Raw genomic sequence first — 13841 nt, forward strand, 5'->3', positions numbered from 1 at the left:
GTTGGGGTTTATCCACCCAAGGCTGATATTTGCACATGGCGTTTTCATGTCATCGTGATGGGCCCGTTTCCCAGCGAGAGATTAAACTTAATCCTGGACATGAAAATAATCTATGATGGCAAATGCCTAAAAAAAAGGGGGGCAGGGTTTGTCAGTGTTAAGAGAGCCTGTGTTATGTCCCAGTGGTCAGTACAGCAATGCTTTGCAGGACTGGAACAAAAAAGGATATAGCAGTGTTTCTGCTATACTGTATATGTTTAATTATTGCAACTGCCAGAATGTAAGGAAATCTCAATTACACAACTCTGCAGAAGGCTTTTGATTTGAAATAATGGATACGGGAGGTGGATACTCGTTGCAAGCAAGAGGAAGAGAGAGAAAGGTCATTGTGAATGGCAGGGTCTGACATTCCCACTCTGGATTCATGGCCTGCACAGGGACAAGGAAATGATGCCAGCACATTAAAAGCGTTCAGAACACAGGATGGCTTTTATTGTGAAGCAGCCACAGGAAATGCAATGCATCTGACATCAGCTGTTCATCAAATATGTATCCACAAAACAAGACATAATATGTTTGGGGATTTTTTGCTGTAACCAGGAGAAGCACAGGCGTCGTCAAATCAACCAGGACTTAACTTTAGAAATTAAATATTACAGTCAAACACTTCCAACTTCTTGCAGTGTGGGTATTAGTTTCTCTCCCAGCCTCATCACAGCAAGACTGTTATTAATTTTTTATTGTTGGTTTTTACTTTTGTACTACTATTAAATCTGAGAGACCATCTTTATGTGTGTCTATATGCTTAGATGTACCTTACTTCGTCTGCATCATTAAACTAAGCCATGACTCAAGCTTCAGTCTTTCTGCAACAAACTTTCAGACTTTGACTGACAACATGGCGTGTCAGTCTGGAGAAAAGCTCTCTGCTCTGCACTTCAGAGTGTCATAAAACGGCCTCTCTATCAGAGCTGGGCAGAAACATGTCTGACAGTGAATAAATTTGAAAAAGCTCTCAGGTATGTTTGATGCCCGACACTTGAAAACATTCCAAAACAGGGACAAAAAAAATCCAAGTCGTCTCCTCTTTGTGTTTAATACATGACAAGCTGCTATCCTGCTCGATAGTAGCTTGCTGATTGTCAGCTATTCTTTATTCAATGAAAAACATTTCTTCACTTTTTGCTCATTAGCTCACTTATACAAATATCTTTTAATGCATACTGGCAACACAAAGTCATTAATTCCTGCCATTTCACGATGTGGCACAAAACAGAACTTGTGAATTGAGTTTCACCCTCAGGCTTCAGGTTTAGTTCTTTTTTTTCCAACACAAATGTCCAGTCCAACACCCTATCAATGCTGCCATCACAGCAGCCTGGATGTGGCTCTCACACTTCATCTTATCCGCATTTCTGAAACACCGAGTCACTGAGATTTTTGAACTCCTTTGCTTGAGGCAGCAACCTGACAAAGCTAATCCACAGTTTTCTGGTACAGTACCATAACCACAGATGTTGAGGCGCTGACTTTCATCCAAACAACTAGACACTCTGCCTCAAACTGCCCCGGTGTGCGCTGGAGGTCGTGCTTCAATGAAGTCACCAGAACTGCATCAGGTGCCTGAGAACACATTCCAAACTTTTCATTACCAAGATTACGGACATAGCTTTTATTTTTAGGACCAGACGGTTTCAGCTCTCCTTATTTCCATGATACCCCCAACAAAACAACAAAGGGTAGGGTCCTGAGCCCTGTCCCAAAAGAAGAAACGAACAAACCCTAACCCAAACTGTAGGTGGTCTGCTAGAGTTGTATGATCCAAAGTCAGATCATCCTATCATCATCCTGTGAAGTCGCCAATAGCCAATATGATCAGGGGGTATCAGCAGTGATACCAACTCAACAGACCAGATCGGTCTATCACTGCTTAGACATCTCTGTCTGAGAGATAGACAAGCGAGAGTCATCCAACTCTGCCGCCAGCACAGAGAGCGTGTCGGTGAGGTTCACAATTTTGTCAAATTCTTCTGATTCCTTAGGTCACAAACACAGACTGCTGACTAGATACTTTATCTTGCGTGGGAGCAGAATACAGCACAGGCTACAAACTACACAATATTATACAGTGCTTGGTATGACCGCCTACATGTACCTAGTCCCTAGAAAATGTTGTTTAAAAGGTGGGCATGATGCTGCTGAGAAATGCTATTAAACACACAAACTCTATCAGCAATCAGACAATAAGGTTTATCAAGTGCAGCCTCTTTAAATTTTTTTTTTTTTTTATTTGTTCAAGCCTCCTGCTTACAGCCTGCTTACCTTCCAAATAATGGAAAGTGGGCTATTGAAGCCTCAGGTTAAAGATGATGAATAAAATGAGTAATCTGTAATGAATTGCAGGCCTAATTATTATTTCTTATCTTAAAGATGATACTGGGCCTAATGTTTTCCCTAAAGCTCAGGTGATATAATATGATTTAAAATGTTTGGAGGCATTACAGCTGGCCGGGAATCGAAGCTGTTTCCTATTCAGATGAAGAACACCTTACCTTGTTGACCTCCAGAATTTCTCTCCTCTCCTCGGTGGCAGGGCGGCTCTGGCCGGCTGAGCGGTCCTCGTGTTTGGAGCTGTCATCTTCCACAAAGGGTATCAGTTGCTGGAAGTGACAGCAAACAGAAATCAGGTTATATTATTTAGTGTAAGAAAGACAACTGTAAGTGGATGACTTTCAAAATGCTGACATATTAAGTTAATCACACACAGCGGGAAAACACATACAGAATCTAAATTGTGGGTTTTGTTTCCTTTACCAAAAAAAAATAGTCCCAACAGTTATAATCATATCTTTCTGGGATGAAACTCAATCATTGATGCACTTTTTACATGTGCTTCTGTCCTCTTATTCATTTAGTGGTCTAAAGTTACTAAAAGCTCTCTACTGCATATTCACATTTTTCAGTGGGAGAGCTATACGCCTGCTGAGTTCAGTTGCAGGTAAGAATTATGTGCATATTGGCAATCTCGACGTATGAGTGCTAAGCCACACTTAAGATATCCCTGTGCTGTCTCGTAATCTTGTTCCCATGAAGTGGTGAAAATGGGGATTCTGTGTAAGCTCTCGAACACAGGCTGAGCCTCACTCGTCTCTCCTCAGTGAGAGACAGGACAGAGAGAGAGAACGAGAGAGAGAGGGGGGGGGGAGATTAATTCATTTTTAAACGTTCTGTGTGCTTGACCTTGTCCGCTTGACACCACAGCAAGGCCGATGTGCATGGGCCTTCAGGCGAGGCTGCGTTCCTGAGGGTCACTGCCCACTGCTTTGCATCACACTGCCCCCTAGTGGTCACCCCAGGGAGAGGGGGGAGCAGGAGACTTGCTGCAGTCACACATCAAGTAGTGTCTTGAGAACATACTGTTCCCACTCTCATGGTGTAAACGTAGTCAAAATGTAGTCTGTGCTATTCTACAGCAGTTCCAGGAAACTCATAACATCAGTTATGTTGACATTAAGTCAATATTATAGTTTCACTCTCTCAGAAGCTACAGACCAATTTCCCTGCACAGTTTTAAGGCATGTGATACCAGTTTTTATGGGTTTCAAGCTCCAAAGATAAAAACACAGCAGCTCATTATAGTTTCTGTTGCGAAGAAAAACTAACAGCTCCAAAAATTACCATCTCCAAAGTTTCCTTTTCAAAACAAAAACCGTCATACCAGACAAGATCACAAACACAGATTAGGTAGGAGACTCTCCAGTCAACCAGAAGCCAATAAAAACTACCATACAGTGGGAAAATACACCTTGCTCCAATAATGACTTGGCACAAAGCTAATCTAAATTGTGCAAAGTCTTAGGTTATTCTGCAACGTCTGACCTGAGGTTGTGCAGCTGGACCGGAGGCCCTGCGGACGGTAGACAATGATTCAAGAAAGCTGCTTCATCTGGAAGCAATGACTGACTGATGTATGAGGACGGTTGGAGCCGGGCAACATCAACACTAACACGAAAGAAGTAAAAAATAAAATAAATAAATAAATAAATAAACAAAGGCAGACAAAATGTAGACAAACAAATTACGAGAGAGGGAAAGATTGCAAGGAGGCGGGGGCAGGGAGAAAGGTGGGAAGAGGATAAGACAGAAAGAGGTGAAAGGAGAAAACAAAAAACTGAATAAATGGAAGAAAGAATACGAGAAACACAAATACAGAGACAAAGAAACCACGCTGTAAAAATATGGAAAACTTTCTGTGCTCCTGTCAGTTTCCAGGGCGGAGCTCCATGCCAAACTGTAAACTTTGACTATTGGAGGGAGAAAAGACGGCAAGGATATTATATCAGACAAACTATGAGCTTGTCCCTGGCTCAAGAAAACTTTAAAGTAGGAAAAAAAAGCAAGTTTTTTCATTAGATAATTTCAGACCAAAGCCAATGACATATTGAATTTTAAAGGTATAGTGGGCTGATTTTGGCAGCTTGTGGGGGGAAAAAGAAATGTGCTGAGTACGGTGGGAAAGATGGATGGAGCGGGTATAACGTGTGTGTGTGACTGTGTGTGTGGGTGAGTGTGTGGGTGGGTGCACATGAAGCCATGCAGCGTGTGTGTGTGTGTGTGTGTGTGTGTGTGTGAGAGACTGTGCCTGTGTGAGTCATAACCCCTGCCTCTTCTACAAAAAGATGGATGTGGTTTCCTGCCTGACAGAGAAAAATGGGCTAATGAAGTTTTCCAGGTTGCCTCGCTGAGACAAAAGGAAAAGGGTAGAATAAGACAAACCAGAAAGACAAATTATAATAAGAAAATAGTGGGGTGAACATGTAAGGGGAGAGGGAAATGAAATGGCATGGCTGTTCACTTCAGGAAATGACAAGAGGGGAGGAAGACTTGGACAAGAGAGAGAGGGGAGAAGTAGAAGAAAAGTGGAAAGAAAGCTGGAGAGAAAAAAGAGGGAAATGAAGCCAAGGTGAACACATAGATTGACTCAAAGAGAGAGAAAAAGAAAGTAATGCAGAGAGCCAAGCTCAAGCTGCAATAACAGAGAGAAAGAAGACCAAAAGGTGGAAAAAGAGGGATAGGAAGAAGAGAGAAAGGTAGAAAGTGTGAAAGAGTTTGAGAAGGAGAGGGAGGAAATGCTGCAACTGGACTGCAACGGACGACAGCTGGAAAGACAAAGGGGAAAGCGCTGACGTGTGCATTTGGTCCAGCTGTTCATTAAACGAGTCTGTTGCTAATTAGGCTGCGATGAGGTCACGCTGCCCGAGTCATTGATTCCACTTCCTGTTTTCGGGTAGCCAATATTGCGCGGCTGTCAGGCGGGCACCTGAATTCTCCGGGATGATAAATGGAGTGCATGCTGGGGCCAAAATCAACAACCCTCAGCCCCAGACAAACATGGCGAGCTGAGCTATTGGCTGGTCAACGCTGGACTGCGTCTCTGCCGCAAGGGGAAACAAATAAACATTTAAATAAGGTGGAAAGAAGAGGGAGAAAAATAGCTAGATGGTGTAATGACTCAATGAGGGTTTACACCATTACAGCAAAGGAAAATGTCAAAGTGAACCCCTCATAGAGTTTGATTTAGGGGGCAGACGAGAGTCATTCTGAACAACCAGTGGATAGATGAATCCAAATGCTGCTGAGCAACTGTATTATTCAATGCGGAAAATGTACATGGTGGCAGCCATCACAAATGTGTTCCAATTTAAGACTGGTCTCCACCCACATCCTCCTTTATCCTCAGTAGGAGTCTGGTGAGAGAGATTAGCTGCAAGCCAATCTGTAGAAATTGGGAAGGGACTGCCGCAGTCATAAATCCAATCAAACAGTGGTGGATAGCCTAGCTGTAGCCCTGCATGGAGCCTCACACATAGTGCATGCCCAGTGAGCCAGTGTGTGTATGTGTGTGTGTGTGCGCAAGTGTCTGCATAAGTGCACGTGTGTGTTGATAAAGTGCCTTTGTGACATGCTACGGCGCACCACATGCATGTCTATGCTGAATATATTTTGTGTGAGGCCAGGGCTACAATTGTGTACAAGCGTGTGTGTATTTCTGTCTGTGTCTGTGCAGGCAAGGCAGGGATGGAGTGCGGCTGAGCGGAGGTGCTGCTGTTCCTAAAGTGGATGGTGACCGTAACCAGCGGTAAAGAGACTCTGGAGACTCACCTGAAGCGACCAATGAATCTGCTGCAGGCGGAGAAAAGACAGACCTAGAGGGAGTTGGTGAGATAAGAGTCCCCCAGGGTAAAGATGTGCATTTATGTGTGTGACTGCGTCTGTGTGTGTGTGTGTGTGTGTGTGTGTGTGTGTGTGTGTGTGTATGAGCAAGGAGGTGTGGCAGTAACAATGGCCTACTTCCTTTAAACTAACAACATCCTAATTTAGCAGGCAGTTTGTGAGGAAAGCTGGGCTATGAGGCAATGGCTGAGAGCTTAAAAAAAAAAAACCATGACAAGCACATCGAACATGTGTTGACGTTTTGCATCTGGAAGGATCAATGATGTCGAATGTAGATCTATCACTCTTGCAGTTACAACCACATCCTGTAAAAATCCATCTAAGTTAAAATATAACTTGATTTAAGGTAAGATAACGTCTCAGCAGCAACTGAGTATGTACCAATCAATGGGCAGTATAAGAACATATTGCTCTAAATTAGAGCTGCTACCTAAAAGTCAATGAGTCGATACATCCGTCAAGAAGATTTGCATTTCGTCAGTCGAATCACTGCATTTCATCTTGAGCTGCGTCATTGTACACAGAGCAATGCAGGAGCGACCGCACGACAGGCTGTAAACTATACAAACCGCATCTTGTCTCAAAAATCACCGAACCACAAAACTAAGTGTGATGGAGGCAGAGCCGGGTGCTGGAAACGGAGGGTAAAGGGTGAAATCTGATGTTTGCACGTCACAGATGATCAACAAAGACATTAAAACATGAGGCTTGCAAGTAAAACAAAAAATGAGACTCATGTCAGCTGGTAATGGAGTTGAGAGGGGGAGGCAGTTCTGCTGGTGAGTTGAACTGACACAGACTGGGCAGTAAACATGATATTTCTCATATTTCTAGGTAAGGGGTACAAAGGAAAATAATAATGTTGAATTTTTATAAAAATGAAAAATATGTTAGAAAAAGCACAATGAACCACAAGCACCCCACCCCCAACCGATATATAAAAGGGAATAATAATCAAACTTGTGATTTCCTGTAATGAGAAAACGTAAATAAAATGCCTGATGCAATGAAGGGTTGTGTGTAGTACCATCTTGGCTCAAATTAGCTCTACAGGAGCTCCACAGGTGTCCCATTCAGCATCAACAAAGCTTCTAGGAAGGGATGATTTTCTAATCTCAGGGTTTGTGTTCGAACTGGAAAGTTCGGTTTGTACGGAGGCAGGGAGAATCTTCGAGTATCGTCTGATTGGCAGACTTTTCCCGAGTGAGGTTTATCTAACATAATTAAATTATATTAGATTAGATTGATTAGAATTAATTTTACCTGACAGGGATGTAAAGGGCAACGCACATCTGCAGCATCTGACACACATGAAAACACTTGCACCAACTGTTTTCTAAGCATAGCAGTGTAATGATGCACATCAATCTGCAATGACGCATCAAGCCACTGTCCTATTTTCAGGTGTCAACATGTATCAACTCGCTGCTATTTGATCACATTTGCCCCACTGGATTGCCACATCCCAGCCACTGTACTCTGACTACTACTTCTTCTGTCTGAATGATGTGTGCAGTGTATACTACAGCAGTGTGTACTACACAGACAGACCTGAGCTTTGACACAGACTTGTCAATTAGATCGCATTGCAATGTAAGCACGAAGTTAGTTGAAATTATTGTATTCAAACAGGCCCAAGAAGCTGATGTAAATGCACACATATACTTGACATAAAATAAACCGGAGCAGAAAGAATTAGTCAACTAATCAGTTAGTCGATTGATAGAAAATGAACCAGCGGCAAACGATTCGTTGTCAGTGTCGTAACATGGAAAAACTGAGGTTCTGAGTCTCTTCTAACCCAGAAAAATTTGACAACGAATATACATTCTCAACTCTTCCAATCACGTAAATCTGGAAAAAAGAAAATTCATCGGCATAATCAGTGTCCGTGTCTCACCTCTGGGGGTATGGGGTCCAGCCCGGCACAGTTTTCATTGCATTTGTCGTAGACGAGGCGCAGCTTGCGGAAAAGCACCGAGAGCATGCGTAGATGCTCCTGGAGTTTCCCCAGCCTGTCCTGGTGGGTGTTGGGGTGGTAAGTGACTCCATTAGGCAGCTGAGAAGCACCACAGGGGAAATGTTGGGTTAAGCAAAGTACAAGCTGACGATTTTGCTAGTGCTAATAAAAAGCAACAGCCATTGATCCCTACTGCCAAAAGCACTACAAAGTCTCTGTTGTTCCCCAACTGGTAATAGTCCATTGGAAACTTCCAACTAATGCACAATATATGCATTTTAATCCATACTGATAAAATTTAAGAATGAGAACTGAAACAGACAGAAAGCAAAAAATGTGTATTACATGTTTGTGATCATGCAACAATATGGTAACTGGTCATGACAATATAATATTATTACAATTTAAAATAATGCACACAAACTAAGCACCATTAAAAGGTTATCTGCTTCAGCTGCTGCACTTTTAATGTTTTCGCTTGCTCTCATACCGAAGCAGCATCACTGGCTTTTAACTACAACATGTGTAAAAGAGCAATAAGACGTGTTTTTTTATTGAGAGGATCGACAAGCCTCTGGGCCAGCACTGTCTGATTATAAACATCCTACATAACATGAAACAAGCCTGCCTTCAGGGCAAGCAAAGGGAAGACAGAGAAACAGAGGGGAGACAGACAGACAGAGAGAGAGGCAGGGAGGAGCAGATGAGTGAAGAATTTTTATGAGTACAAAGACAGCCTGTGATCGAGAAAAAAAAAGAAAAAACAAGTCACAACAATGCTGTTTGTGCATTCTGTGGCTGAGGCGTATTTGTTTGGCCACCGTCTCTGGCTGTGACTTTAACAAGGTGCAGGAGGAACGTCTCAGAGGAGCAGGCACACATCCATGGTAAACTCATGCTGACCTCGGCACTGTCAGAGCTGAACTACACGTGAACTGCACATCAAACTAATATAAAGACTAATATCCTCAATAAAAACGCTTGAGGAATCCACTAGCTTAACTAATTCGACAACTATCTGCCATCACTTGATTGCAGTGAATTAATGCACCGTGTAAAAATAAGACACATATTTGAGATATCAGTATGACCCATTAAGACAGTACATTGATAATGTTTCAGACAGCATACTATGTGTGAAACAGCTTCTGAACAAAAACTATTTGTTCGACCGAATAAAAATGTAGAACCAGCAGGGAAAGTTAGTCTGTAGCACTAGCTCCTTCTTTGTTCTGACAACATACACAAAGATAAATACCCCGTTTCCATTTGAACACAGGGAAATTACTGGAAAGCCGAGAGGGTAAACCCCTTGTTTAGCTAATGTTGGACTGGAATTTTTCACAGGAGTTATACTATTCTGTCAAACATTTCTCTGGTATTATTTGTGACAGTGGCCTTAACTTTGAGAAAGACCAAACAAATATTTTAGTCATGTTTTCACCAAATCTGGAATATCTCAGAGTTATTCTCTCTCTGATGCTGAGGAAATTACATTAGCTCTGGTATTGTTGAGCCAAGATAAATTTCTTATCTGCCTTAAAGGTCAAGCTATAGCTCAGCTTCAAATCGTGCAGAAACAGGCCTTCTTCATAGCAGACATTTTGACTCGTCATAGCAGAAAAGCACAGGCGTTACTGATAACACTGACAATGGCTCTGTTCTAGTGACGTCTCCCGGTCCCACCGTGCACAACATCAGGACCATAAAACTGACGCAGCTAAATGGAATTCAAGCGTCATTCATTTAATTATTCACACCTGTGCTTTTCCTCCTGTGCCATGTCAAGATATGTTGTGTGAAAAAAGGCCTATTTGGAACCAGGATCCTGACTGGATTCAGGATAAAAGTTTATTCCTACAACACCAACAATTTTAGGGTCTTTGTACTTATTATTATTATACAATTTCTTTTAGATTCAATTTTAAAGTTTTGCTGAGTTCAAACAAGACTTTACATGGCTGCCAGAATATATCAATAAAGTTTAAACTCTCTAATGTCCCTAAAGGCCTCTTATGTTCTCCAGTTTTGTCCTTTCAGCTATTCCAGAACTGAGGTTAAAAATCAAGGGGTTGATTAAGCTTTTGGCTGACTGAACTGAAGATTTTGCTTTGGTGCAGCCTTCCATTTAGGATTCAGTCTGCTGACACTGTCTCTTTTTAAATCCTACATCAAAACACATTTCTGACAGTTGTTTTGTTGTTTGCGTAATAGTTTTTTGTCATGCTACCATCAGACCTATTATGACTATTTTGGCATAACCCTTTATATTTTTTATGTCATGTGTGTCATTTTATGATTATATTCTGCTAATTATCTTTTATATAGATCTGTTCAATAGTGTTGTACCTCAAAATTGCAGTTTTTACTCCTTTTATATAAGTGTCTTGTAACATGAAAGACAGAAGGAGAGGAAAACAGAAAAGTAAATGGGGGCAGTAACCATATTTGATAGTCATGTGGACAGAGAGACAGCGTGAGACAGACCTGCATGTTCCTGAGGAGCTGGAAGATCTCCATGGTCCTGAGGACAATGTCTTGGACCGTCTCCTGGCCTATGCGACACAGCGAGGCAGTGTTGACATCACGCGCTGCCTGGGCCTGCTGCTGTTGTTGCTGCGGCGGTGGCTGCCCGCCAAAAGGCGACACTAGCGGAGGGGTTGTCATGGAGACTGAAGGTGAAGATGATGGGAGGAGAAGGTCGAGGTCCAGGTGAAGTTACCTTTCAGGCTATTCCACACCAGCACACCCTTACATGCCTTGATGAAGTGTTTGACAGCAATGGGAGAGGAAAATGTGAAGTAAAATTAAGATGAAGAGCAAGAAAGTAGTCTTGAATACTACACTTGGGATGCACCGGACAATTATATCCATTATCGATAATCTGCCAATTATTTTCTTTGATTAATCCACTAGTTCTTTGGTCTGTCAAGCATTAGAAAACAGTTAAAAATGAACATAATCATTTCCCAGAGCCCAATGTGATGTCTTCAAATAGCTTTTTGTATTTGAATCTTCACACTGGAGAAGCTGACTAATGGATTCAGCTCTCCTGCTTATGCTGAATGAGGAGTGCCCTAAAATAAAACGGTATTCACATTAACGTATAAGGATACTGGCATAACATCGACCATTGCTCATCAATCAGCTACTGTTCTATTATTAATAAAGTACAATAGCCTTTATTTAACATCCAGGAAATAATGGAGATCTTTATAAGCTTCACATCTGTCACAAATTAACTAATATGAATGTCAAGCTAAAGGAGGTTCACTGATAAAGTCAATGTGCTAATGCTTTAGCCTTTAATATATGTTGTATGCCGGGGTTTCAGAAACAAGTAAACGTGTCTTTACATCAGGACAGGTCTGTTAGGTGCTACCCTGGACTTCAAACACCCCACCCCAAACCATTCAGTCAAGTGACGGACTAATTAGCCGACGTGTAAAAGTGGAGTGGTTGTCACCAAAGCTAAGTGGGCAGTCACACCACACGACACTTCAGCTTTCTATCCGTTCATTTTTCTGTGTCCTTTGATTATTCCAGCACCACGTGGAAGTTAACACCGCAGTGATTCTTCATATCTATTTAATATCACATTAGACAGCATGTAAAGTTACCTGTGTGGTGATAATTTATCTGTTTTGTTGACATGTCAAGTCCCCTGCTCTGCTCCCTGGATCTCAGCTGCAAATATCGCGAGAGTTGTTCTTGTGCTCCGCGACTCGTGGCGGTAAATAATGAAGTAGAGGCGCCGCTTGAAAATAATTTTTTCCGTTATTCGATACGATTTTTACCGGACGAAGATATTATAATATTCACGAACTGAAATGTCATATCCGTTAATGTCAACTTTAACCTATTTTCACCTTTTAAACTGACTCGCTCACTCCAAATGTTTCGAAATGAATGACAACATTACGGTAAAAAAAAAAAAAAAAAAAAAAAAGGCGCACTACAAAATAGTTCAGGCTACTAAGGGTTGTAGCGCCATGCACTGGTCTTCTCTTATTTAACAACCAACTCACACATCTTACTTCATCAGCCCTCGGGCCAGTTTACGCCACTTGATTGCTTCTCATGGGTCATTATAACTTTTTTAGAAAGCATAATTCAAATTCATCCCTTAACTGGGTGTGTTGTCTACTCTGTATTAAATGAAATCCCTCAATGTATCCACCCATCCTTTACTTACACTGCACAGCTGTGCTTGGATTATTTTGTGAGCCATCAGAATTCAAATTAATTTAAAATGCAAGAGGTGTCAGAAATAGACAGTGGGCTATACAAGGCTGCTTTTTCAGCATGAGCTCTGCCATGCAGCAGAATTATTGCTCTGACTTACAGAGGCTGGAAATAAGAGCTTTATTGAAAAAGGAAAGGTTCTGCCTTCAGGCTTGAGTGGGGCTGAAAAAGTAGATTAAGATGCCTATTACTTAATTTACATGATTCATTCAAATTTAGGGGTTACAGGCTGGATTTCAATTTCCTTTTATCTGGAACACATTTCTTTTCACTTATTCTCTTTCCCTTAAAAAAAACACCTTATCTGCAACATGCAACACTGATATGAAAAACAAGTTCACTTGACTGCCCACAACTTCTTAATTGCAGAAGGAGCGCTGGTTAGCTTGCCAGGATGAATGAGTGTTACTCTTACAATCCCCATCTGCTGTGCCGGCAGACCAATTGAGGCATGCCATTTGGAAATGAGTTTCTCCATAATCACCCAGCCTGTCTTCTTGGTGTGTTTAATTGGGACGAGGGAGTAGTGATGGTGAGTGGGTGGAGGCAGGTACTGAGATGAATATGCTTCCCCTGCCCTGTTGCTGAATTATACATTTGACATTATAAGAAATAATTTTGAAAATAATTACCTTCATTCACATGTCCATGGAAAAGGTTGGAAAATGCAAATGGGGCATGTGGATATGTGCAGGATTCTTTTGTGTGTGTGTGTGTGTGTGTGTGTGTGTGTGTGTGTGTGTGTGTGTGTGTGTGTGTGTGTGTGTGTGTGTGTGTGTGTGTGTGTGTTTATCATGGGGGCAGGGCTGCCCAGCTGTCTAGAGGTCCTTACCTTCCATCACTGATGGAAGTGAACAGAGAAACAAGAGATTGTATTGATCACATCAAGGCAAGCTGATGGAAAATGCATTGATTTTAAATGGATTGCCATGTTAATGTAATCGAACCATATTGAGACAAAACATTATTGTAAATATCAAAGACCCTCATTCATCACAAGGCAGTGTAAACAGAAATCTTATCATTTTGACTGTGCACAACTTGCAGCAGGACGATGATTCAAATTAAATATTGCAAAAATAGGCCATGGAGTATCGCATTACCTGTGTGTCTCATGCAGCATACTGTGTGTCCTGTGCTGCTGCATTTAATTGAGGCCTCTGGCATAAAATACATCGGGAAACACAGATTACCTTGAAACTGACATCAGGTTCAAAGTACTGCATCATCCCATCAAAGCTGCAGGGGCTTGAACCTTGAACATGAGGGGGATGGTGGTGGTGGTTGATGGAGTGGCAGTGAATGGAGAAAGAGAAGCAGAGAGGAAAACCATGAGTTGGAGAGGGAGCAAAAGGTAACAAAAAAAACGGAACGGGATACAGACAGAACACCCCTTGTGAGG

General features: G+C 41.9%; 1 protein-coding gene across 1 annotated transcript in view; it reads right to left on the reverse strand.

Annotated features, from left to right (window-relative positions):
* The window catches only part of med30 (mediator complex subunit 30), a 38683-nt gene extending 26761 nt beyond the window's left edge, over positions 1-11922 (reverse strand). The window contains exons 1-4 of the mRNA XM_056399224.1: positions 11815-11922; positions 10682-10953; positions 8135-8293; positions 2553-2660 (exon numbers count right to left, since the gene is read on the reverse strand). Of these exons, the coding sequence (XP_056255199.1) occupies positions 2553-2660; positions 8135-8293; positions 10682-10861 (447 nt within the window). The 5' untranslated portion in view covers positions 10862-10953; positions 11815-11922. The remainder of the gene's footprint in view (positions 1-2552; positions 2661-8134; positions 8294-10681; positions 10954-11814) is intronic.
* Positions 11923-13841: the final 1919 nt, after the last annotated feature.

This window comes from Seriola aureovittata, chromosome 16, assembly GCF_021018895.1.
Source record: "Seriola aureovittata isolate HTS-2021-v1 ecotype China chromosome 16, ASM2101889v1, whole genome shotgun sequence".
NCBI lineage: Eukaryota > Metazoa > Chordata > Actinopteri > Carangiformes > Carangidae > Seriola > Seriola aureovittata.